The sequence below is a fragment of the Salvia miltiorrhiza genome, chromosome 1 (assembly GCF_028751815.1).
Source record: "Salvia miltiorrhiza cultivar Shanhuang (shh) chromosome 1, IMPLAD_Smil_shh, whole genome shotgun sequence".
Taxonomy (NCBI): domain Eukaryota; kingdom Viridiplantae; phylum Streptophyta; class Magnoliopsida; order Lamiales; family Lamiaceae; genus Salvia; species Salvia miltiorrhiza.
This window is the reverse complement of record NC_080387.1, coordinates 4,256,081-4,282,993: the sequence shown is the minus strand read 5'-3', so window position 1 is coordinate 4,282,993 and position 26,913 is coordinate 4,256,081. Positions and strand designations below refer to the sequence as shown.

At 44.4% G+C, this 26,913-nt stretch overlaps 1 protein-coding gene and 1 long non-coding RNA gene across 2 annotated transcripts; one reads left to right on the top strand and one right to left on the bottom strand.

The window, feature by feature from the left end:
* The first annotated feature begins 14,410 nt into the window (after positions 1-14,410).
* On the top strand, positions 14,411-14,898 carry LOC131005289 (uncharacterized mitochondrial protein AtMg00300-like). The gene is made up of 2 exons (XM_057932222.1): positions 14,411-14,719; positions 14,830-14,898. Exons 1-2 carry the CDS (start codon positions 14,411-14,413, stop codon positions 14,896-14,898), a joined length of 378 nt encoding a protein of 125 aa, XP_057788205.1.
* A 467-nt stretch (positions 14,899-15,365) lies between these two features.
* On the bottom strand, positions 15,366-18,432 carry LOC131007329 (uncharacterized). Its single transcript, XR_009096034.1, has 3 exons — positions 18,094-18,432; positions 16,122-16,183; positions 15,366-15,609 (listed from the first exon to the last, which is right to left on the bottom strand). It is a non-coding gene; the product is annotated as an uncharacterized LOC131007329 (long non-coding RNA).
* Positions 18,433-26,913: the final 8,481 nt, after the last annotated feature.

The window sequence follows — 26,913 nt, the reverse complement described above, 5'->3', positions numbered from 1 at the left end:
AGAGTGATCAAATAAAAATCACAATAACTATGGAAATGTCACTCATTAATAAAATACCATAGTATAATTATTCATGTGACCAAAATAATAATTATAGCACACTCACTCAGTTATAATATTCCTCTTCGTAGGAAAAATAATTTTAAAAAAAATATTATGCTTGGAAAAATTTTCATAAACTGGCATCATTCGATTTCTCGATAAAAATAAACCATACTTGCTTTGGAAACTTAAACAAAATTCCAAATGCTAAAGTCTCGAATAAAAATCATAATAACTCGGTCACAGTGACACACATCACGAAAATCACATAATTAATCAGTCACGTAATTTCACATAATGTCACATCAAAGCAGTCGGCAAACACAAACACACTAGACGTCTCTCGGACCGACTCTTTTCATCAGGGTTCTCACTCTTTCTTCCTCGACTCTATGTCAGACTCCTTATTCCTATTTTCTTTAATAGGTCAGTCAATCTCTAATAACTCGGTATCTGGTAAATCTATTCCCGGTAATCAGAAATAAAATAAAATCTCAGCTCAATTCAATCAGCATCTCTATCTCAGCTCATTTCTCGAATCTCATCATTCTAACTCTATCATCGGTTTAGTCACTCGTATCTCTATTTAAAAGACAACTGTCTTATTTGGTCATAAAAAAAAAGTAATCTCGCATCTCGACATCTCAGTTCTCTCAATAGTGTTAAGACACTATCTCACAACATAAGGAAAAAGTACGGGGTGTTACATCCTACCCCCCTTAAAAAAATTTCGTCCCGAAATTTGAGTTATTCACCTTCGGGAAAAAGCTCTGGATACTTCTCTTTCATCTTCTCTTCAAGTTCCCATGTTGATTCTTCTTGACCGTGATGTCTCCATTGGATTTTCACCAAAGGAATCGACTTGTTCCTCAATTGTTGGATCTTCCGGTCCAGAATAGCATCAGGTCTCTCTTCATAGCTCAAATCTGGTTCCAGGGATACTTCTTCTTGATGAATGACGTGTTTTGAATCAAACACGTACTTTCTCAATTGAGAAACATGGAAAACGTCATGGACGTTCGCGAAGCTCGGAGGCAACGCTAGTTTATAGGCTACAGGGCCTACCTTCTCTAATATATCATAAGGTCCTATATACCTCGGTTTAAGTTTTCCTTTCACTCCAAAACGGTGAACTCCTCTAGATGGGGAAACTTTTAGAAAAACCTTGTCTCCCTCTTCAAAATGAATCTCTGTCCTTCTAGTGTCTGCATAAGATTTCTGACGATCTTGTGCCTCTTTTATTCTCTGTCGAATCTGTCTCACAATAGTGATCATCTCTTCTATCGCGTCAGGTCCAAGTACCTTTCTCTCTCCAACTTCATCCCAATAAAGCGGAGATCTACACTTTCTTCCATACAAGGCTTCGTATGGAGCCATGTTGATAGTTGACTGAAAACTATTATTGTAAGCAAATTCAATCAGGGGTAAAACTTGCTCCCATTGATTTCCTCTATCAAGTACTACAGTTCGGATCATGTCCTCCAAAACCTGAATAGTTCTCTCGGACTGTCCATCTGTTTGCGGATGATACGCTGTACTAAAATTCAATTTAGTACCAACTCTTTCTGCATGCTCATCCAAAATCGTGAAGTAAACTTCGAGTCTCGATCTGATGTGATCGTCATCGGTACTCCATGCAATCGCACTATTTCTCGGATATAAATCTGAGCTAACTTGTCAGATCCATAAGTAATCTGAATCGGTATTGGTGGAGCACTGAATCACCAACACCTAAACTAGAAGGTTGATAATAGATCGGAACCTGAAGGAAATGGACGGACGAATGCTTCTTTCACTCTTCAATGGAACAGTTCTTTACAAACACCAAAACATACAGGTAAAACTTGAGAGAAAAAGATCGGTCCCTTCTACTATTACAGACATGCTATTTATAAGAGATGAAGATGAGAGGGTAAGATCGTCTTTTCCTTCGGGGCACGTGCTCGGTACGTCCTTGGCGTCGTTGTCACTGGTGGCTGTCCTTGTTCCAACGGCCTTGCAGCTTTTGCCTCTTTCAGAAAGTAGTTGGGAACCCTTTTCTAAGGAGCGCTGGTGCTGCGCTGTTCTTTCAGAGGTGGTGATGGCTGCGCTGCTCCTCAAGGGTGATGATGGCTGCGCTGCTCCTCAAGGGTGATGATGGCTGCGCTGCTCCTCAAGGGTGATGATGGCTGCGCTGCTCCTCAAGGGTGATGATGGCTGCGCTACTCTCTCGAAGGGGGTGCCGGGGTCTTCACTCTTTGTCCTGCACTGTTAGTTTTCCTATTCTACGCAATAATCATTAAGTCAGTAGATCTTTCATATTGGTAACGTATGGGGTACGGGTCGTGTGCTGCGCTGATGAGGACCTTATCCCTCATCAGCTACTCCCCCCCTTATTCTACGAAAAGAGGTAGGTTTTCTCATGAATTTTCGTAGATGAAGAGTATTCGCTTTGCGGTATAGAGGAATGGCCGATATCGAGGAGAGCAGTGAGTGAGCCTGCGCAGGGGGGGCTTCGTACTATCGCCTGCGCTGGCCGCTGTGGTACAAGCCTTGTCCCATCGCATTTAATGTGATCTGATGTTTCTGAGTATTTTATGACGTCCTTCTGTGCTTCTACTTTTTGTGAGGATGAGATCTCGGTCCTCCATCTTTATCCGCCGTTTTGGGGTGAAATCCCGACCTTCCATTTTCCTTTCACATTTCCCAACCCTAATAATTATTCTCCCTCCTTTCCTTCGATTCAAATTCCTCCCCTATAAATATCTTTGCCTCTTCATTTTCTTCTTCTTCTTCCTCCCTCCTCAGAGTTTTTCTTTCGGTCTTCTCTGGTTTCTCCGATCTCCCGCCGTCTTCGATTTCTCGTTAAGCTCCCCATACGACCATTACTCTTCTTACCAGGTTAGGTCCTCCCTTCCTCCATTATCCCCGCCGACTTGTTCGTTTCTTTCGGTTGTGTTGTTGTGTTTGTTTGTTTTTGTTGGGGGGTTTTTTTTTCGTGTATTTGCCATGGCCACCGTGGGTGCCCGGCAACAACAAATAAATGAAGCGGATGATATGACGTGCCAAGGTTGTCATTTTCCTCGTTCCACTATCTCCACTGCCCAAGTGGCGGAGGTACGGAAGCTATTATGGATTCAGCCGGATGATCCTGAACTAAAAATCCGAATGCAACGAGAATCCGGCGATATGCCTGATGCGGACGGGAAACGGCGCCCAGACACCATCCCTCTTTGGTATGCGCAGGTGAAGGCGGGCCTGCGCTTACCCCCTTCACGCTTTATTGTGGAACTGTGCGAGCAGTTTGGGATCCCCTTCTTTCAACTTTCCCCTTCTTCTATCCGTAGGGCCCACATCCTTCATATTCTCTGCGCTGCCAATAATTATCCCCGCAGTGTGAAGTTGTTTTACAAGACACACATTCTCAAGCGGACCGATTGCCATTACAACTTCACCGCTAGGCCCAAAATGAATTTGAAATTCTTGAGTGACCTTCACTCTCTGGATAAAAAATTTCGCGATAAATATTTTTTTGTGCAAGTGCGAGATGGAACTTGGGAGGACTATGCTGGTACTAATGAGGTAGAATGGCATCGGACAAAGCACTCCACTCCCCCCAGTAGAGAACCTCTAGATGTCCTAGAAATTGGCCTCATCGATCTGCTAAACCAAGCTCTTGTTAACAAGGATTTTGATGTCTTACAATTGATCGCTTCTCCCTCTGTCCTGGCTGGCGCCGGCCTCTTCTCTCGTTACCCCCAAAACTCCATCGGTATATTCCAAGTGTTCGTATCGTTTAATGTGTTAGTACTTTTGCATTTCTTAATCGTTTCTCTTCCTGCGCAGGGATGTGGAGATCCAAAGAGCATGGTACCCTTGCCAACTTCCGCTTCCTCCCTGATCCGGCCATGGAGGAAGGAATTCCTGCGCAGACTGGGTCGACGCAACGTGTGACCCCTGAGTCCTTCAGTCCCGGACAACCTCGTGCGGCTCTGTCTCCTACTGGTGTTCAACCTCTTCAGCTTCGTGATGAAAGTGAAGCAAGCTCAGCTGAGGGTGGAACCCTTGCTGCCCGTAAACGCCGGAAGGCTCGTCAGGTGGACTCTTCCCGGCCATCTAAGAAGAAGAAAATCCCTGCTCTTGATGCTGGGGGTAAGGATTCCTTCGAAGCTCTACTCGGTGATCCACCTCATGGAGCTGCGCAGGCGAGGGAGGGGTCTGACTCCGTTGTGGAGATTCCAGGCCCTCGTGCTTTGAGAGATTTGACCGGTCAAGAGTGCCGGTCCCAAATGGAATCGCAGATCGCTTCTGTTGACCTGCGCAGGTACGATGTCATGGACATGGGGGACCTGGCCCTTGACATGTGCCTGGGCATAGAGCAAGTAAGTTATGCGTGTTCTTGCTTTTATGACATTACTATTGTGCGGATATTTTATTCATGCCCCGGATTGTGATTGTGTCTGCGCAGCTGCGGGTGAAATGCTTGTCGGCCTCCCGACATATGACCCGGGCAGCCGCTAATCTTCATGAGAAGGAGGAGGAACTCATGGCCTCTCTGGCTGATAATACTGAGTTACAGGAAAAGCTGCGCCAAGCTCAGGTTGAGCTGTCCAAGGTGAAGGTGGAGAAGGAGTCCCTCGAGACTGAGCTCGTTCGTGTGTCCCAGAGCAAAGAGGAAGAGCTCAAGGCTCTCAAGCATGAGATGTCGGAGGATTGCCGGGCGAAGTTGAATCAAATGAAGACAACGATTGCCGACCGAGAAAACCAAGCCTTCATGCGGGGAATACAAGAGTTTCGCCAACAATACTTCCTGACTGCGCGTGGGCAATTGTTCCTGCGCTATATGTTAGAGGATTCTCTTCAAGCCTTCCGCCGTTCCCCTGACATGCTCCTGTTGATGGGGCCTGCTATGCAGTTCTTGGTTAAGGAAGGCAGTCGGCTCGCTCTTGATCAGGTGGAAGCGACGCCTGAACAGCGCAGCAAGTTTGATTTTGAGGCGGTGCTGGATCAGGTGGATGACACCGGTCTAAATGGGCTGTTGGGCGTCGATCCTTCCGCCCCTTCGACTCCTGGTTGGTGGCTTCCTGTATTGGATAAAGCCCTCCAGCTCTTTGCTAAGGATGAGACGAAGGACGTCCTACCTGCAGCGCCGGTGATTCGATCTCCCTATCTGAATGAGCTGCGCAGCCATATGCGTTCTCCTCGAGGCAACTATCCCGGGGGGAATTTGGTCTACCCTCCTCCAACTTCCTCCTCGGTCGTGCCCGACTCTCAGGGCCAGAAGGGGTCTACCTCCCGAGCGGCGCAGGTTGGAATGGAAGTTGTGGTAACAGAGACTCTGCAGGAGGAGGTTGTTTTTCAGCTGCCGGTGGTGACGGATCCGGTGATCGAGGAGGTCGCGCAGCCTGCCTTTGTTGAAGATCCTACTGCTGAGGAGTTCATCGTGGATCATCCTTCATCCCCCCAGCATCTTGACTAGACGAATCCCTCTTGAGTTTCTTTTGTTTGTAAAAGATTGTTCTTTTTGTAAACATTATCCCAGTTGTAAAGTTTCTTTTGAACCTGTTTTCTCTAATCGTATGGTTTGATCCTCTTCAATACTCTGGATGGTGTTATTTTATATAACCGTATTTCGTGTTTGTCTTCGTGACCTCCTACTTCTCTGTGAAAGGCTCTTTGTTAAAATCTTGACTGATTTTGAATATGATCGAAATTTTGTTAAGTGTTCGTGTGTTGGGAAGAATGTATGTAAGCAACTATGAAGAATTTTGTTTTAAGATTTTAGCTCTCTATCTTTCTGTCATTTGTGCGGCCATTGTGTATCCCTCTTTTAAGCATCCGCTGTCCTGTTTTCTGCGCAGTCATCTTCTTGATATTCTGGCATTTCTTTTTGAGTGATAGTGCTATTTTCTTTCTTTAGATCCTTAGTGATAGTTTCTCTTGAATAGTTTCCCTCAAGATGGTACACCCTTAAGATGGAACACAGATGGTACACCCCCGCAGAGCGGCCCTCAAGATGGTACACCCTTAAGATGAAACACAGATGGTACACCCCCGCAGAGCGGCCCTCAAGATGGTACACCCTTAAGATGGAACACAGATGGTACACCCCCGCAGAGCGGCCCTCAAGATGGTACACCTTTAAGATGGAACACAGATGGTACACCCCCGCAGAGCGGCCCTCAAGATGGTACACCCTTAAGATGGAACACAGATGGTACACCCCCGCAGAGCGGCCCTCAAGATGGTACACCCTTAAGATGGAACACAGATGGTACACCCCCGCAGAGCGGCCCTCAAGATGGTACACCCTTAAGATGGAACACAGATGGTACACCCCCGCAGAGCGGCCCTCAAGATGGTACACCCTTAAGATGGAACACAGATGGTACACCCCCGCAGAGCGGCCCTCAAGATGGTACAGGTTCAGTGTTGGTGTGTGTTTAGGTGTTATGCAAGTAAGAGAAGGTTTCCCTAAACCATGAAATCCATTTTATTAAGATGTCCATGGCCCAAACCTCGTTAAAACCCAGTGGGAAAAAGAGTGTTTGGTCTACATGGTGGAAACTGAAAAGAGTACTTACACGTAGAATTTCTTAAGGTTATTTATGTTCCATGGCCTGGTTAAGGGCCGCCCTCCTTGATCTGCTAGATGATAAGCTCCTCCCCCCAGGACCTCCGTGATAACAAAAGGACCTTCCCAGTTAGCTTCAAATTTTCCTACAGGCTTCAATGCGTCTGCCCGTTTGAGTACCAAGTCTCCTTTCCCAAGTCTGCGCAGCTTTACCTTCTTGTCGTAACCAGCTTTGATGATACTTTTGTATTTTGCCGCCCTCACTTGTGCTTCCTCTCTATGTAGCTCAATCAGATCCAAGTCCAGTCGGCGCAGTTCCTCATTCTGTGCAGTGTCATAGGTAGTAACCCGATGAGATTCCAGCCTTACCTCGGCAGGTATCACGGCGTTCGACCCGTATACCAAAGTGAAAGGAGCCTCTCCGGTTGCGGTTTTTGGACTGGTTCTAAGTGCCCATAACACTGTATCTAACTCCTCAATCCATCGTCCCTTGCTTCGTTCGAGTCTCTTCTTGATCCCTTCGCATATGGTGCGATTTGCCAATTCTACCTGTCCATTGGCTTGAGGGTGGGCGACTGACACAAATTTCTGTGTGATGTCCATCCGTGAACAAAAATCTTCGATCTTCTTGCTCGTGAACTGGGTTCCGTTGTCCGAAACCAAAATCCTTGGCACCCCATACCGACAACAGATGTTCTTCCATATGAACTTTTCCACTGTGTTATCATCGATTTTGGTGACAGCTTCCGCCTCGATCCACTTGGAGAAGTAGTCTACGGCAACTATGAGGAAACACTTGCCTCCCGGAGCAGTTGGTAATTTACCCACAATGTCGATTCCCCATTTGTCGAAAGGATGCGCAGCATGCATGATCCCCATTTCCTCCCCAGGTATGTTGATTTTGGGAGCGTGTCTTTGACAAGCTTCACATTTTTGCACGAAGGCCTTCGATTCTTTGCTGATTCCGGGCCAGTAGAATCCCGCTCTGATTATCTTCCTTGTCAAATCCCTGTGTCCACCATGATTACCGCAGCACCCTTGGTGGATCTCTTTTAAGGCAAACTGTGCTTCCTCTGGGGCCAGGCATTTCAAAAATGGATGCGTGAAAGACCTCTTGTACAGCTGATCGTCAATGAGGCAGTAATTCTCGTATTTGGCATACCGTGAGGTATCCTCCTCCATTCGTTTGCCATTTTTCAGATAGTATATGATGGGTGTTCTCCAATCGTTCTTGGTTTCAATGTTGTATACCTGTGCCACCACCGCTCTCTTGGGTTCGAACACCAAGGTGATGTCCTCGCTCCACGTTTGTTCGACTGCACTGGCTACTCTGGCCAGGAGGTCTGCTCGTTGATTTTCTTCTCTCGGTACTTGTTGTGTTTCAAATTTCTCAAACTTTTTCCCAATCTCCTGGACTTTGTCAAAGTAGTGTTTCATTCTCTCTTCTTTTATCCCGTAACCTCCTGTTAACTGTTGTGCCACCAGTTGAGAGTCAGTTTTAATCACTGCGTTGTCGGCTCTGAGTTCTCTGAGTATGTGGGCTGCCCTTAGCACTGCTTCATATTCGGCTTCGTTATTGGATAGTTTATCTTCAAACTTGATAGCGAATTGGTAGATTTCTCCTTCGGGCGAGGTGATGTAGATTCCCACCCCACACCCCTCTTTGGTGACCGACCCATCAACCTGTGCTATCCACGGTCCCCTCATAGGCCACCTTGTTGCTTCTTGAATGAAGTCCGCCAGTGCCTGCGCTCTAATGGTAGTGCGCGGCTCAAACTCGACCTCGTACTCTCCGAGCTCTATGGCCCATTTCACCATCTTCCCCGCTAGATCCGGCCGCCCTAAGATTTGTTTGAATGGTATTATTGTTCTCACAATGACCTTGTGTGATAAGAAGTATGGCCTCAACTTTCTGGCCGTGATCATGATTGTATACGCGGTCTTTTCAACCTCAGTATATCGTAGCTCTGCACCCTGGATGACCTTGCTTACGAAGTATATCGGTTTTTGTTGTCGATTCTCCTCCCGGACCAGTACTGAGCTCAGAGATTCAACTCCCACGGAGATGTACAAGTATAATGGTTCCCCCGGAGAGGGTTTTGTCAACACTGGTAGTTTGGTCAGGTAAGCTTTTAGGTCTTCGAAGGCTCTTTGGCACTCACTACTCCATTCAAACCGACTTCCTTTTCGTAGAATCTTGAAGAACGGGAGACTTCGCTCAGCTGAGCGTGAAATGAACCGACTCAACGCGGTAATTCGCCCGTTGAGTGTTTGGATTTCTTTGACATTCCTGGGTGAAGTCATGTTCAGAATAGCTTTAACTTTGTCATTGTTAACTTCGATCCCCTCCGGTGTTACTCTATAACCCAAGAACTTTCCTGATTGCACCCCGAAGGTGCACTTATCAGGATTGAGCATGAGTCTATTCTTGCGGACTACTGAGAAGGTTTCCTCCAGATCGGCCACGTGGGAGCTGGCCTTAATGCTGCGCACCAACATGTCGTCGACATATACCGAGATATTTCTCCTCAGCTGTGTCCTGAAAATTTTGTCCATCATACGCTGGTATGTGGCCCCTGCATTCTTGAGGCCGAAGGGCATGCTTTCCCACCCGAAGACTCCTGTGCACACTGCGAAGGCGGTTTTGGCTACATCATCTGGATGCATCTTTACCTGATGATATCCTTGGTATGCGTCCATCATGGACAAGAGTTCACACCCTGAAGTAGCATCCACCAGTTGATCTATTCGAGGGAGCGGGTAACAGTCCTTAGGGCAAGCTGCGTTGAGGTCTCTGTAGTCCACACACATTCTCCACACCTTGACTTTCTTTTCTACCATGACTGCATTAGATATCCATTCAGGATATTGGACTTCCACGATATGTCCTGCCTCTAGGAGGGCTTGGACCTGTTCCCGAATAGCTGCATCCTTCTCCGCGCCAAAGTGTCTTGTTTTCTGTCTGACTGGTTTAACCATTGGGTCCACATTAAGACGATGTTCGGCTAGCTCTCTGTTTATCCCTTTAAGATCAGAAGTGTTGAATGCGAATACATCCGCGTTCCTGCGCAGGCACGCGGTAACTTCCTTTTGGAGGGTTGGTGCCATTCCCGCTCCAATTCTGGTAGTGTATCCTTCCCTCTCGGGAAAAAGTTCAATGAGCAAGCATGCATCACTCGTGGAAACGAGTGGCTGTTTATCAACTCCATCTCTGAGTTCCATGATTTCTCTGCGTTCGGGGTTTGACGCGGTGACTATCCCCATCTTCCCCTTTCTCTGATCATTAGGTTCCCCCGGGACATTTGCTTGCTTTCGTTTCTGCTTTCGGGTGTTGGGATCGTCTCCAACACTATCGTTCTGTTGAGTTAATGTTTGCACATGACATTGCTTCGATGTAGCTTGATCCCCCCACACTTCCCCAATTCTTCCACCGTCTATTGGAAACTTCATTTTGAGGTAGAACGTGGAAACTACTGCCTTGAAGGTGTTAAGCGCGGGCCGCCCCAAGATGATGTTGTACGTAGGTTTCAGAGCATCTATGATCAAGAATCTGATTGTCCTGGTTTTATAACCCTGCGATCGTCCCAAGGTAACTGGCAGTTCCACCATTCCGATTGGTACTACTGATTCTCCTGAGAATCCATAGAGTGGTGCATTCGTTGGTTCAACATTGACATCCGAGCCAAGGGCCTTCCAGCAGTTCCAGTACACAATGTTCACCGCGCTGCCTGAGTCCACGAAAACTCGGTGGACCAGGCATCCAGCCACGTCTGTTGAAAAGACTAAGGCGTCATCATGGGGGTACATTAACGGTCTGGCATCTTCCGGGCCAAAGGATATGGTGGGTTCGCTGGCTGCGCTGGTGATAGCCATGACCTTAGAGTTAAAGTGTCCTGTTCTCACAGCCCTGACAAGTTGTTTCTTCGCTCTGTTTGATGTGGGTATACCGTTTTCTCCAACGATCATATGAATTTCCCTCTGGAAAGGTGGTCGTTCTGGTGCCTCATTCCTTAATTCTCTTTCCTGCCTGTCGTCTGGGTCGTTCCTTCTCTCCCCCCCATCACGCCTATGGTTACCCCGGTCGCGGTTGTGCCGCTCTCCGTTCATTGCTCTCGGGGGTCCAGTGACGAATCTGTCTAGTCGACCTTGTCTCACCAATATCTCCAGCTGATTCATCAGGTGTCCGCAATTTGCGGTTGTGTGCCCATAAGCGTTATGGTATTCGCATAGTTGGTCATTTTTCCCTGGTTTGGGATCACCGCGGGTGTAATTCCATGGGGCTCGGAACCAAACTTCATCTTTGACAAGATGGAAAATCTCGTCAGCAGGCCTGTCCAAAGGGTGACGCTCATGTGTATCCCCAGTTCTGTTGCGCCGATCTGGCTGCGCAGGTCTCGGGGAGGGAGGCCTTGTTTCGACCGCCATGGCTGGCATTCTCGGTGGCAGACCCTTATATGGTATTCTCTGAGAGTGTTTTTCGCCGGGATGCATCCCGTTGTCACCTTTCTTCACGCGGAGTTTATCGGCTTCGGCCCTACGTGCAGCCTTGGCATCCTCCAATTGTAGGTATCCTGGTAATATAGCCATGATGTTGTCGAATTCCTTAGGCGGTGTTATTTGTAATGCGTCGAAAAGGGGGCCTTGCTTTAATCCTCGAACGAACGCATAACATTTGATCAATGATTCTGCCTCCGGTGTGTCTAACACGGCCATGTTGAACCTTGTCACGTACTCCCTTAACGATTCCTGTGGTTCCTGTTTGACATCCATCAAAGATATAGCGGTCTTTCCCATTCTCTTGGAGCTAGCAAACTGTCGCATAAACATGAGGTATAAGTCCCCATAAGAGTAGATGGAGCCGCTTTTCAAGTTGTGGAACCATCTCTGGGCCATTCCTGATAAGGTGGTGGCAAAAATTCGGCATTTTATGCCTTCTCCATATTGGTGTAACGAGGCTAGGCCCTCGAACCGTGCCATATGTGCTTCCGGGTCAGTTGTCCCATCATAATCGAGAGATACCGGGCGATAATTCACTGGTAAGGGTTCCAGTAAGATCTCGTCTGAGAATGGACTATTGCTTAGTCTTGGCACTTGTCGGTGAGGTGCATTCCTCCTTCTTCCCCCAGATGTGCCCATGGCCCTGCGCTTGTGTGTAGTTTCCCTTCGAGGTTCTTCCTCCTGTTCTTCCGATGAATATGCTTCCTCGTCGGAGACTTCATTCCTTACGGTTTCTTGGGGATGCTCTCTCAGTTCCGTTTCTAGGCTCTTCAGCTGACTTTTAAGAAATGATACTCTCTCTTTGAGTCTAGTGTTCTCCCTCTGGGTGCCCCGACTGCGCTGTGGAGTAGTCCCGCTTGTAGAGTCGCCTACGTCCTCTATCTGGACACTATTAGTGACAAACCTCCTCTTGTTCTTTCCTTGTCCTTCCCCGGTATTTCCCATTCCTTTTTGCGTGACCGGGTGTGATATGTTAGGTAATTCGTGGTTCCTGTCCTGGGTTGGTACTGTGGTGGTTTTCTTGTGTATGATAGGCTCACCTTCTCCCAATGCTGCCGGAGTAATGGGGGGGGGTTGCATCCCTGCCAGTTGCCGGATTGTGGCATAGTTGAGCATCGTTAGCATTTGCTCAGTGAGCGTGACATTGAGGAGCCCTTGCGTGGAAGTGGGCACCGTACCCTCTGGTGCCGAAGTTCTGATCAAAGATTGTGTTGTTCCCGGAGTAGTCCCAGTAGGCCCCGAGGCCGGGTTGTTGAAAGTGGTGAAACCTGGCGGTGTGAGTTCAGACAAATTAATCCCTTGGGTCGAAGGGATCCCAGCCTTCCCGGTTCCTGACTCTCCTGCGACTGTATCAAAATCCTTAGCCAGATTCCTGTGCGGGTCATCGGTTCCCATGATTGGTACCTGAAGGAAATAGACATGTTAGTATAAGGACATATGAAAAATTATCGCTGCGCAGGCGGCCTGCGCAACCCTGTTCTCGTAACCCCTAGAATCATTGTCTGCCCTGGTGGGACCCGTAAAACCCTAGAGAAACCCTGGAGAGATTCTTAAAACGAAAGATTCATAGAAGCCCACGAACTTCGGCCCATAGAGCCATTCAGGATCAAATGTACGGATTTCTTCGAAAAGAAAAGTTGTGTAGAAAACCCTTCCTCATAGATATTCATGAGGAACATCAAGCTTTTCTGGGAAATAAACCCAGAAAAGACATCTCCACATTTCATCGCCAGAAAAAAAACCATTGTGACAATAAGGAACTCGGTTATGCGGTAATCGTTACCAAAGAAAACAAACGTTAGTGAACATTGATATTATGCACAACAACATGTAAGAACAGAGCATGCATGTAAAATTTCAGAGCTCTCAAATCAACAAAAACTCTCGCCCGAACTCAACTGTTCCCATGTGCACGCGAATGATAAGTGAACTTCTTCATGCGGAAAAGACTCATCTAAAGAACGAACCCCCATTCCCCAGCTAAGATTTGCAACAAACACATTAGGATCTAAGAATCATACAAGCTCAGTAGGCGTCAAGGAAATTTTTCATGTCTTCTTCCAAGATTTTTCATGCATAACACGCAAAGAACTTAGATCAAAACACATGTTTGAAGATTTTCCTCACAGCATGCTCATACACCATAGATCTCCACTTATATCGAACAAGAACATGAAGAACAGAACCCCCAGATACACCCAAAAACTCACGCCTTAACTAGCATGTTTCGTTCTTCTTTCGTGATTGCTGTTGTGTTTATTTTCTAACAACTGGTATCAGAGCATCGGGTTCGGTGGGAGCAGTCATGATGTACGACGGAAAGGTTGCAACTGAGAAGTTTGAGGAATCAGATTTCGGCTCCTGGAAGATGCAGATCGAAGATTACCTCTATGGTAAAACCAGAAAAGATGTCAGCAGACGAGTGGGAGGTGCTGGACAAAAAAACGATGAGCGCGATTCGTTTGTCGCTATCAAAGGACGTGGCTTATCACACGACTGGAGCAAAGTTGACGATGGAGATGCTGAAGATCCTAGAGAAGATGTATCAAAAGCCATCCACGGCGAACAAGTTGGACTCGGTTGATATCAAGTTCGATGACGAACTTCGTGCCCTAGTTATGCTATCTTTTCTGCCAGACAATTGGGTGAACTTAGTGACTGCAGTTAGCGTCGGAGATGCAAAATTGAAATTCGATAGAGTAAGGGATCTGATGATTGGCGAAGAAATCCGCAGGAAACAATCTGGATCTTTTTCTTCGGGAGCAGCATTGAGCACAGAAAACAGAGGCAGGTCGAAGGAAAAGCAGAATCGGGGAAGGTCAAAGTCCAGAGGAAAGAGCCAATCCAGAAAGGATAATGGTTCAATTAAGTGCTGGAATTGTGAGGAGTACGGGCACTATAAGAGTCAGTGAAGCACCATCGAAGAAAAACAAGAATAAGGATCAGGAAGACAAGAAGACAACAAACGCAATCACATCAGACGATGAAGGTGATGCATTGGTCTTGAGCGTGAGCAATCTATTAGAATCATGGGTGTTAGATTCTAGAGCATCGTTCCATTCATGCAGTAATGTCGAAATTATGGAAAACTACGTCTCTGGCGATTTTAGACAGGTGTGTCTTGCTGATGATGAACCCCTAAAAATCATGGAAAAGGGAGATATGCGAGTTGTGACATCCAACGGATCCGTGTTGAAGCTGAATCAAGTCAGACATATTCTCAGACTAAAAAGAAATTTGCTTCCGATTGGGCAGCTTGATGTATAGGGCTAGACAGTGGCGTTTGGCTGCAGTAATTGGAAGATAACCAAAGGAGCTATGACTGTAGCTCGCGGAAAGAAGGAGGGCACGCTGTATATGACAACTAACTCCAATGATTGCATTGATCTTGTAGGAGCAGTGAACAGTGCAGACTTGTGGCATTGTCGACTTGGCCACATGAGCGAAAAGGGGATGAAGATAATGAGTTCAAAGGGTGGGTTGTATGGCCTGGAAACTGTTGAAGTTGGCCTATGCGAGGATTGCGTGTTCGGGAAGCAGAAGAGAGTAAGCTTCTCAAGAGGCGGTAGAACCTTGAAGATGCAGAAGTTGGAGCTGGTCCATAGTGATCTATGGGGACCTGCGCCTGTAAAGTCCCTTGGTGGCTTGGAATAATACATGACCTTCATTGACGATTCCACTAGAAAGGTATGGGTTTATTTTCTTAAAAATAAATCTGATGCTTTTGATGCTTTCAGGAGTGGAAAGCCCTTGTAGAAACTGAAACAGGGCTGAAGGTGAAGTGTCTACAATCCGACAATGGATGAGAATATGAACTTAATGAGTTCAAAGAATATTGTGCTGAGAATGGGATTTGCATGGAGAAAACTGTGAAAGGAACTCTCCAGCAAAATAGAGTAGCAGAGCGTATGAATAGGACGCTGAATGAGCGAGCTAGATGCATGAGACTGAAAAGTGGGTTGCCTAAGTCGTTTTGGGCAGATGCAGTCAACACAGCTACATTCCTTATCAATAGAGGTCCATCAGTTCCGTTGGAGAATATGATACCCGAGGAAGAGTGGATGGGTGTCGCAGCCCGAAAACCCGACACTAGTAATAGCGGGGTACGAGTATCGATACGACTATTTTTAAAGAATAAAAGATAAGAAGAACTAGGTGAACGTCATGCGGAAGCTCACGTCAAAGCATGCTAAGGAAAAACTTTATAAAATTAGCCCGAGGGTAAAATCGTCAACATTGTCATAACTTTTTAATTATTAGGAATTTCACGAACAAAAACAAAACGGGTATAGTTCATTTTTCATAAGGAAGCATAATTTGCAGAGTATCGCAGCAAAAGGCGAACCGATTATATGTATGAAGACACATAACCGTGAGTGTATCGCTTGATCTCAAAAAGGAAACTAAGTATTTCAAACATCAAGACTCTATTATCATAAGGGCAAAATAGTAATTTAAATTACATCATTTGAAACTCTCCCCCATCAGCACCAGACCAATCTCGCTCCCTGCTTAGCCTGCACATTTAGAAATATATGCAGGGCGTGAGTACATAATACTCAGTGGGCAAAAGCCGAAAAACAAGAAAGATGCTCTTAGAGCTATAGGTTTGAAGCTTGCCACATCTCAGCAATACACAGAAATAAGTTAGTATTAAATGAATCTGTGCATGCAGTTTTCATAATCATGACATCATAAATAAGTAACTGCGCAGTTTAAACATTCATCATGTATGTACCACATCCACTACTCATCATCAAAGGTACTGAGAAGTAGGCCTCCCTCTCAAGTACCGTGACCGGCCGACCCGATCGACGGCTCACAGTCACCTCTGTGCACAAAATCCCGCTTGTGGCAGGACTGAAATCGTCTCATCAGTAGAGGGTAACACACAAGCTCAACATCAAAATTTTGGCAAGTCAAACAGTTCTCAAATATCATTTAACTCAAATCATTTGATCAACTCATTGTATCATCAAGTCATTTTAGAAAGCTCGGATAATATACGTATACTCAAAATATTGCCCACCTGAAGTCCTTCGCTTATTCTGGAAAGAAATCAGGCAACTTACTTCTTCGTCTCGCTCGGGCCTTCATATGTCATCATCACATCGTCATCGTCATCGAAGGTTCATGTGATAAAACAAACCTTAGTCAGAACTCAATTCTAAATCCAATCTCATCTTAACTATAACTTCTCACTCAACGTCTATTTACCCGTTAAAACTCGATCCCTAGGTATACTCGGCTTCTAAGGATTCACACGTCCTATTATCGACTTACTCTCAACTCGGCTCAAATTCATAGCAATCAAGCATATAAACAAGTCTAAACACTTAAGCATATTAAAAACACACATAAACAAGTCAAAACCAAACTTTACTCTGCACTGACTCAACTTTAAAACATCACCAGACTCTGTACAGAACTCTCCTGGGATCGTAACTTATACCAAAAGAAACCTCTTCGAGTCTAGTTTCATTTAAAAAAAGTAGGATAAAAAACTCCAAGTATTTTAGGAGATATGACTGTTTTACTACAGTCTACCATATTCGGCAGTTTTTAGCAACCGAAAAGTTTGATTTTTGAAAAATAGTAAACGTTGTCAAAACGGTCTGAAATTTTGTAGATACTTATCTAAGACACTCAGGTCTCAACCATAAAAATTTGGGTTCCAGAAGGCTAAGGCAAGCTACTAGAAACGATGACTCTATTGGCTACTCACCGAATAATTCGGCAGAACGTAGTAGTTTTAGTTTTACATTTTATAAAAATAGCAAACGAAGTCCAAATGACTTGAAATTTTACCGGTGTGCTCAAGACTCTCCAATATACCTACCATAAAATTTCAGAGTTTTTGGGTATCAAGAACCCCTCGAACACAGTAAGTCAGTGCGTCGTGAAAAACGACTCCGAAACATACACACAAGCAAACATGCTCAACTCAACATTTATACAAAGCAAACTCATCAAAGCTCATTTTAAGCACTTATAGCACTTAAAAACATTCAAATACAACAAAATACTCATAATACTCAATCTCAACTCTTTTCTTTCATCATCAACTCAAATCTCATAGAAAACACTTCAACGAATGCATCAAACAAATTCTCTTTTCAATCTCATGCTCGAAATTACTCAAATATGATCATTTACATCATATAACTCCTTATTCACATATTCATTCTCTTTTTATCATAAAAACTATATTTTAATGAAAATCCATGTATCAACATAAAACTCTTAGCAAAACATGGATAAAATTCTCATAATGATCATAGAGCAAATTGACCTCATTTTATCAAGCATCAAACTCACATCATACAAAACTCAAAACTCATACAAACTAAACTAATCCAAAATTTTATTTAGCCTACAATAGACTTAATCAAACATGCTTAAAAACATATATTTTAAGCAAAATCACTTAAATAACACATAGATCAAAAAGTCCTAATTTTTACTAAACTAACTCTTTGAAATTTATAAACACATATGAATCTTTAATCTATTCATATATCTTTCATTTTTAACCAATTAATCTCACATAAAAACCATCAATTTACATATAAGGGCATATATACACATATCCCTAATTTTAGTAAACTAACTCACATCAAAAACTCCAATGGACATCATATACTCAATTTACTCCAGCAATCATCATCATATACATCTCATAGACTCATTTACATCATCAATTTATCTATTAACTCATTGACTCAAAATTTCCCATTTTTGGGTAAACTAACTCCCATCGAAGTTTTCACATAACAAGGCACATATTTCACAACATACCTCAATCATCAATACACATCACATAACTCTCATTTTTCACCCCAAATCAAGAAAAGAAAAAGAAAATTTTTGAAGGGGTGGAGACCCACTTTTTTCGAAAATTTAGAGAAATAGGGAGGGGGTGATTTTCTTGCTTCATCTTTCAAGAATACACTCACACAACATCCTTCAATCAAGAATTATAGAAAAACATGGCCACTTACCCAAATTCTCACCAAAATTCACACTTTCTCACTCTAACTTTGGAGCTCTTCTTCAAGGATTCTCTTGATCAAAAGTGGCTAGAATATGTTTATGGAAGATATTAGAGTGGTTTGAGGTGTTTGGTAATATTTTTGGAAGCTTCGAAGGTTTTCATTAATGGAGGAAAATGGTGGAATTGAGAGATGGAGGAGATGAGTGTGTGTTGGGCGAAAATTGTGTGTGAGGGAGAGAGGTGAGTTTCGAAAATTTCAAGTGAGGGAGAGAGAGGAATTAGCTTTGCAAGATTGTGTTTGATCTTGTGTATCTTTAAAGAGATTTTCAAATCTTAGGGAATATTTGCTAATTAATGGATGATCTCTCTCTCTCTAATCTCTCTCTCACTCTAATCTCTACACTCCTCTCTCTCTAATCTCTACACTCTCAATCCTTACTCTCTCAATAATATACTCTCAATCTCTACTCTCCCAATCTCTACACTTAGTAATTTAAGGCATATAACATATGGTAGTGAAATTAAAATAAAGTGTGAGAAGAGTGATCAAATAAAAATCACAATAACTATGGAAATGTCACTCATTAATAAAATACCATAGTATAATTATTCATGTGACCAAAATAATAATTATAGCACACTCACTCAGTTATAATATTCCTCTTCGTAGGAAAAATAATTTTAAAAAAAATATTATGCTTGGAAAAATTTTCATAAACTGGCATCATTCGATTTCTCGATAAAAATAAACCATACTTGCTTTGGAAACTTAAACAAAATTCCAAATGCTAAAGTCTCGAATAAAAATCATAATAACTCGGTCACAGTGACACACATCACGAAAATCACATAATTAATCAGTCACGTAATTTCACATAATGTCACATCAAAGCAGTCGGCAAACACAAACAAACTAGACGTCTCTCGGACCGACTCTTTTCATCAGGGTTCTCACTCTTTCTTCCTCGACTCTATGTCAGACTCCTTATTCCTATTTTCTTTAATAGGTCAGTCAATCTCTAATAACTCGGTATCTGGTAAATCTATTCCCGGTAATCAGAAATAAAATAAAATCTCAGCTCAATTCAATCAGCATCTCTATCTCAGCTCATTTCTCGAATCTCATCATTCTAACTCTATCATCGGTTTAGTCACTCGTATCTCTATTTAAAAGACAACTGTCTTATTTGGTCATAAAAAAAAAGTAATCTCGCATCTCGACATCTCAGTTCTCTCAATAGTGTTAAGACACTATCTCACAACATAAGGAAAAAGTACGGGGTGTTACATCCTACCCCCCTTAAAAAAATTTCGTCCCGAAATTTGAGTTATTCACCTTCGGGAAAAAGCTCTCGATACTTCTCTTTCATCTTCTCTTCAAGTTCCCATGTTGATTCTTCTTGACCGTGATGTCTCCATTGGATTTTCACCAAAGGAATCGACTTGTTCCTCAATTGTTGGATCTTCCGGTCCAGAATAGCATCAGGTCTCTCTTCATAGCTCAAACCTGGTTCCAGGGATACTTCTTCTTGATGAATGACGTGTTTTGAATCAAACACGTACTTTCTCAATTGAGAAACATGGAAAACGTCATGGACGTTCGCGAAGCTCGGAGGCAACGCTAGTTTATAGGCTACAGGGCCTACCTTCTCTAATATATCATAAGGTCCTATATACCTCGGTTTAAGTTTTCCTTTCACTCCAAAACGGTGAACTCCTCTAGATGGGGAAACTTTTAGAAAAACCTTGTCTCCCTCTTCAAAATGAATCTCTGTCCTTCTAGTGTCTGCATAAGATTTCTGACGATCTTGTGCCTCTTTTATTCTCTGTCGAATCTGTCTCACAATAGTGATCATCTCTTCTATCGCGTCAGGTCCAAGTACCTTTCTCTCTCCAACTTCATCCCAATAAAGCGGAGATCTACACTTTCTTCCATACAAGGCTTCGTATGGAGCCATGTTGATAGTTGACTGAAAACTATTATTGTAAGCAAATTCAATCAGGGGTAAAACTTGCTCCCATTGATTTCCTCTATCAAGTACTACAGTTCGGATCATGTCCTCCAAAACCTGAATAGTTCTCTCGGACTGTCCATCTGTTTGCGGATGATACGCTGTACTAAAATTCAATTTAGTACCAACTCTTTCTGCATGCTCATCCAAAATCGTGAAGTAAACTTCGAGTCTCGATCTGATGTGATCGTCATCGGTACTCCATGCAATCGCACTATTTCTCGGATATAAATCTGAGCTAACTTGTCAGATCCATAAGTAATCTGAATCGGTATTGGTGGAGCACTGAATCACCAACACCTAAACTAGAAGGTTGATAATAGATCGGAACCTGAAGGAAATGGACGGACGAATGCTTCTTTCACTCTTCAATGGAACAGTTCTTTACAAACACCAAAACATACAGGTAAAACTTGAGAGAAAAAGATCGGTCCCTTCTACTATTACAGACATGCTATTTATAAGAGATGAAGATGAGAGGGTAAGATCGTCTTTTCCTTCGGGGCACGTGCTCGGTACGTCCTTGGCGTCGTTGTCACTGGTGGCTGTCCTTGTTCCAACGGCCTTGCAGCTTTTGCCTCTTTCAGAAAGTAGTTGGGAACCCTTTTCTAAGGAGCGCTGGTGCTGCGCTGTTCTTTCAGAGGTGGTGATGGCTGCGCTGCTCCTCAAGGGTGATGATGGCTGCGCTGCTCCTCAAGGGTGATGATGGCTGCGCTGCTCCTCAAGGGTGATGATGGCTGCGCTACTCTCTCGAAGGGGGTGCCGGGGTCTTCACTCTTTGTCCTGCACTGTTAGTTTTCCTATTCTACGCAATAATCATTAAGTCAGTAGATCTTTCATATTGGTAACGTATGGGGTACGGGTCGTGTGCTGCGCTGATGAGGACCTTATCCCTCATCAGGTATAAAATGTGCACTCTTCGTCAATCGATCGATGATTACCCAAATAGCGGTATTTCCTCTTTTCGACTTTGGCAATCCTGTCACAAAGTCCATGGCTATATCACTCCATTTCCACTCTGGAATTTCCAATGGCTGTAACTTGCCATAGGGTCGTTGATGTAACGCTTTCACTTGCTGACAGGCTAGACATCTTTCAACGAAAGACGCTATCTCACGCTTCATTCCTTCCCACCAAAACTTCGTTTTCAAGTCTTGGTACATCTTCGTACTTCCTAGGTGTGCAGTATAAGGGGTGTCATGAGCTTCACTCATGATTTCATTCTTCAACTCCTTTTTATCAGGCACACACAGTCTTCCCTCAAACAAAATGGCATTATCTGCCGCCTCTTGAAAATCCTCCACTTTTTCGGTTCGAATCTTCATTCGCAACCTTTCCATCTTCTCATCCTCTCTCTGAGCTGTGACTACTCTCGATCGTAAGTCAGGTGTAATGCTCAGTGCAGAAATTACTATTTCTGTCGTTTGTGGTGGTATTACTACCTCCAAATTCATCTTCTTGAATTCCTTGATCAGGTTCTCTTCTCGAGTAAGGAGAAATCCTAACTCTCCCTGATTCTTTCTGCTCAAAGCGTCAGCTACAACGTTAGCTTTTCCGGGATGATAATTTATCCCGCAATCGTAGTCCTTCACCAACTCTAACCATCTTCGTTGTCGCATGTTCAGATCTTTTTGCTCAAAGAAATATTTGAGACTTTTATGATCAGTGTATATCTCACACCGTGATCCATAGAGATGGTGTCTCCAGATCTTCAAAGCATGCACTACAGCTGCTAATTCTAAATCATGCGTCGGATAATTCACCTCATGCGGTCTCAGTTGTCGTGAAGCATACGCTATAACTTTTCCCTCTTGCATCAGTACACAACCTAGACCATGCTTCGATGCATCAGTGTATACTGCATACTCTTTGTCTGCTTTCGGAACAGCTAAAACTGGGGCAATAGTGAGCCTCTTCTTCAGCTCTTGAAAATTTCGCTCACATTCGTCCGTCCAGACGAACTTTACTTCTTTCTTTAGCAGGTGCGTCAATGGCTTTGCAATTTTTGAAAACTGCGAATCTCGTGCAGTGTGGTTGGCGATCTCCACTCCTGTACCGCTTGAACTTTCGCTGGGTCTACCTCAATTCCTCTCGCGGAAACGATATGGCCAAGAAAATTGATTTCTTTAAGCCAAAACTCGCATTTGCTAAACTTAGCATACAGCTTTTCCGCTCGTAATCTTTCCAATACGATCCTCAAATGCTCTTCGTGTTCTCGTTTACTCTTCGAGTAAATCAGGATATCGTCTATGAAGACTAACATGAACTTGTCTAAGTATTCGTGAAAAATGCGATTCATGAGATCCATGAATACTGCCGGAGCATTCGTCAAACCGAAAGGCATTGCTATAAACTCATAGTGTCCGTATCTCGTACGAAATGCCATCTTCGGAACGTCTTCCGTTCGTATCTTCAGCTGATGGTATCCCATTCTCAAGTCAATCTTTGAAAAAGTGCTCGCTCCTTGTAGTTGATCGAACAGATCATCGATTCGAGGTAACGGATACTTATTCTTCAATGTCACTTTGTTCAGTTGTCGATAATCGATACACAGCCTTAAGCTTCCATCCTTCTTTTTAACGAAAAGAACTGGTGCTCCCCACGGGGAAACACTGGGTCGAATGAAGCCCATATCTAGAAGTTCTTGAAGTTGCAGCTTCAACTCTTGCAACTCAGCAGGGGCCATTCTGTATGGTGCTTTCGACGTCAGTGCTGCACCGGGCTCTAAGTCAATCGTAAACTCGAGTTGTCGATCTGGGGGTAATCCCGGTAAAGTCTTAGGAAAAACGTGTTTGTACTCTCGCACGACTGGCACGTCATCAACGTTTTCCTCGGATTCGTCTCTCTGGTTCAGATATACAACATACGCGGTTGTATCCTTCCTTCGCAAGAGCTTTCTTGCTTGTAGCGCCGAGATGATCGGTGTCTTCTTCCATTTTCCCTCAATGCCAATGAAGGAAGTAGGTTCTTGGCCAGGTGGCTGAAAAGATATCCGTCTCTCCTTGCATTGTATCTTCGCATGATTCTCCTCTAACCAATCCATTCCCAAAATTATATCCAGGTGCCACATAGGCATCAATCTCAGGTTTCTAGCCTCGAGCTTAATTGATTCTAACTTAAATTCTAAGTTAGGGCACACGTGCGAAACCGTAGTAGTTCTGCCTATGGGTGTGAGTACTCTTAGAGATTGTGGGGCAGGCTCTACTTTCAATTCTAAGGTATCGACACAAGTATGTGAGATAAAAGAATGCGAAGCTCCAGTATCAAACAAAACTACGATAGGCACTCCTTTCAACTCGCCTATACCTGTCAGATTTCTTTGATTCTTCTCTGGTGCTTTCGGCTCCAGTGCAAACATCCTCTGGTGATGCTGTTGATTTGCCTGCGGGGCTGGTGGTTGCCTTTTTGACTGACGCGGTCGATAGGCTTGGTGTTGTCGCTGTGGCGGAGGTAGCGGTAAAATTTCTTCCATTGCTTTGAGTTGCGGCCGGAACTGGTTCAGTCGTCCTCCGCTCCCACTTTGCTGACGATTCGGACACTGGTTCGAGTAGTGTCCAACTTTTCCGCAGGTGTAACAGGTATTCTGTCCCATTTTACACTCTCCCAAATGGAGTTTATTGCACTTCGGGCAAGGCGGTAATCCTCGCGGTCCTTGAAAAACTGCTGCTGGGGCAGCTGGGCCAACATAAGGTCGTTTATCTCTGTTCTGGAATTGCGGTGGCGCATTCTGACTCTGCCACGGCTTCTTGGGACCTTGACTTCGGTCATCCCATTTTCTCTTGCCCTTTTGGCTTTGTCCAGCAAAAGGATGATTTCCCGATTGAACATTCGGGTTTGATTGTGGAATCGAGCCTTGACTCGGTCTCTCTGGCTGCATTGCTAGTTCCATGTCTAGCGCTCGGTTTAAAGCCTCAGCGTAGGTTAGCGCACTCTGACTTGCTAAAACGACTCGTATCTCTTGCTTTAATCCGGAGCAAAACAGTTCTGACATCTTTTCATCGGTATCTACTCGATATGGAGCATATCGAGCCAAATCGCAAAACTGTCGGTCATACTCTGCTACCGTCTTACTCCCTTGCTTCAAATTTATAAACTCCATCTCTTTTTTCTTTCGATAGCTTCGGGGTACGTATTTCTCACAAAGAGCTTCTTTGAACTGCTCCCAGGTAAGAGCTGCTATCTGCTCCTCGTTCATCGTCTTCTGCTTCGCTTCCCACCAGAAATCCGCGGATCCCTTAAGTTGATATGACATACACGTGAGTCGCTCAACGTCATTACATCGAAGGAATCTAAAGATTCTCTCCATACTTCGAATCCACTCCTCGGTTTCAGCGGGATCTCCTGATCCATTGAATGTTGGTGGATTTTGTCACAGAAAAAGTTCCTCTACCCTCCTTTCTTGTTGTGGGGGAGGTGGTGGTGTGGGATCTCTCTGCTCCTCTTCCTCATCTTCTTCTCGATCTATGTTCCTTCTGTTCCCCCTTCTTCTCGGAGGCATACTAAACAGGAAAAGAAACATATAACTATCGGCCTCAAGACTAGCCGTTCGTCATAAAAAAAAAAAACAAACGATTTCTCTTTTTCTCACTTCGCTTCTATATCTCGTTTGTAGTCTCAAAACTCTCAAAATTCTCGTCTACTCTATTTTTCATCTATCCTTGATCATTATTCTCGTCAATCTCTATTTCTCGTTTATCAATATGCATCAGCATCATCATTCTCAAAGCTCTGATAAGGAAAGTGAAACTCACTAATCATCAACATCTCTGTACATATGTATATAGGGAAAATTGCCTCTCTCTCGAGGTCTTGTACAAAAGTAGGATCCTATGAAGAACGGTCCTAACACTAAGATGATGCTCTAGCTATACAAGCATCATAGGTACTAAGCACCTATAGATATACTATCTACACATACACACTATACTATGCTTCTCTACCTATATATATATACATATATATATATATATATCAACTATGCATCTATACATATGTATGCGTCTACTAAGTACACGTGGTCACCAGTCGTCATCTCCTGCAACCCTGCTCGTCGCCTCGTCATCATCCATATCTTCACTCGGCTCCGTCTCCTCGTTCTGCTCTGCCTCCTGACTCCCGTACTCGTCAATCAGTCGATAGACGCTGTCATTACTCGGCTCGTCCTCAACGTCAGTGTCCATCATCGGTCCAAAAACCGGCACCTCGGGAACAGGTACCCATGTCTCGGCTCCATCGGCTGTAGTGTGACGCTGCAACGGCTGAGTCCGTCCGTATCCGACCGTCATCTCTGGAGTCTCCTCATCCGGGTCCTCCTCATCACTGTCAAGGAGTATGGGCCGAGAACTTCCCTCCTGGGCGTCTCGGGACGGTGGGTATAAAATCGGGTGCATATACGTCTGAAAAGCCAAAGTGCCAGGCTCAGGCAACGGGGCAACCCTCGGATAAGGATCGAAGGGGACATACTGTATCTCAGGCTCAATAGAAACAATCGGCTGTGCCGACTCAACAGGTGGCAGTGGCGAAGGTGCCGTCGCCGGTGTCCAATCCCAAGGCGGTAACTCGGCGCTGGGAAAAGGAATAAGTGATAGAAACGCAAACGGGTCATGCTCTACCACTGGAGAATATGTCTCAAAGATAGTCGGCTCGGAAATAACAGGCTCAGATAGAACTGGCATCAGATCAACTGGGGGTGGAGGTGCAATCGGAAACGGCTCATCGGGAAGTGGGGGCACAACAACTAGCTCCCCTCCCTGGGCTGGTCCCTCTAACTGTCCATACGGCGGTGGAGGTGGCTCGTCAAAAGCAAAATAGCGGTGGCTCAACGTCGCGATGAAACCACGGAAATCGGCGCTCACTAACCGCCCGAACTCAGTCCTCCTGATATACTGCGGCACCAGCGAAGCCGCCCAGTCATGCCACTCGGGTGGCAGCTGTGGAATCAGGTGAGTAATAGCCTCAGCCTCATCTATCCCATGGGCACTAGCCTCCAACCATCGTCGGTGGTAGTACGCTAGAAACTCCCCAAGAGTATCGCCCTCTCGCAGTCCAGTAGTCCTGAACCATCGGCGCATCGCCTCGCTGTATCGTCTCTGTATCGATGCCTCCTCTTGACTCTGCATCCTGTAAAATATCACGTTCATTAGAAAATGGATACGAAACTTACTTGGTACATCTCAATCAACAACATACTCGTCCTCGTTTGATATGGTGGGGCATCAGCTATACTAGCCTCAACATTTCTCCTCATATTCCACATCAACTGCCTCATATCAGATTCCATCCTCTCAAACAATTCCGTCATCAAAACAATTCATAACTCATTAGTGAAACAAACTCAACTTTCAATCAAGAAAGGGACAAGAAACAACATCAACTTCTTACCTCGTTTAAGCCGGAGGAGATGGGGTGCTGGGGTTTCGTTTCAAACTAACTCTCTCAAATTAGTCTAAGAATTCAAATTAGACTAGTACTCAATTTTAAAAGAGTAGAAGCAATCAAGGGTTCAACTTAGTCAAGCAATTGACTCAGAGCAGACGACCTGCTCTGATACCACCCTGTCGCAGCCCGAAAACCCGACACTAGTAATAGCGGGGTACGAGTATCGATACGACTATTTTTAAAGAATGAAAGATAAGAAGAACTAGGTGAACGTCATGCGGAAGCTCACGTCAAAGCATGCTAAGGAAAAACTTTATAAAATTAGCCCGAGGGTAAAATCGTCAACATTGTCATAACTTTTTAATTATTAGGAATTTCACGAACAAAAACAAAACGGGTATAGTTCATTTTTCATAAGGAAGCATAATTTGCAGAGT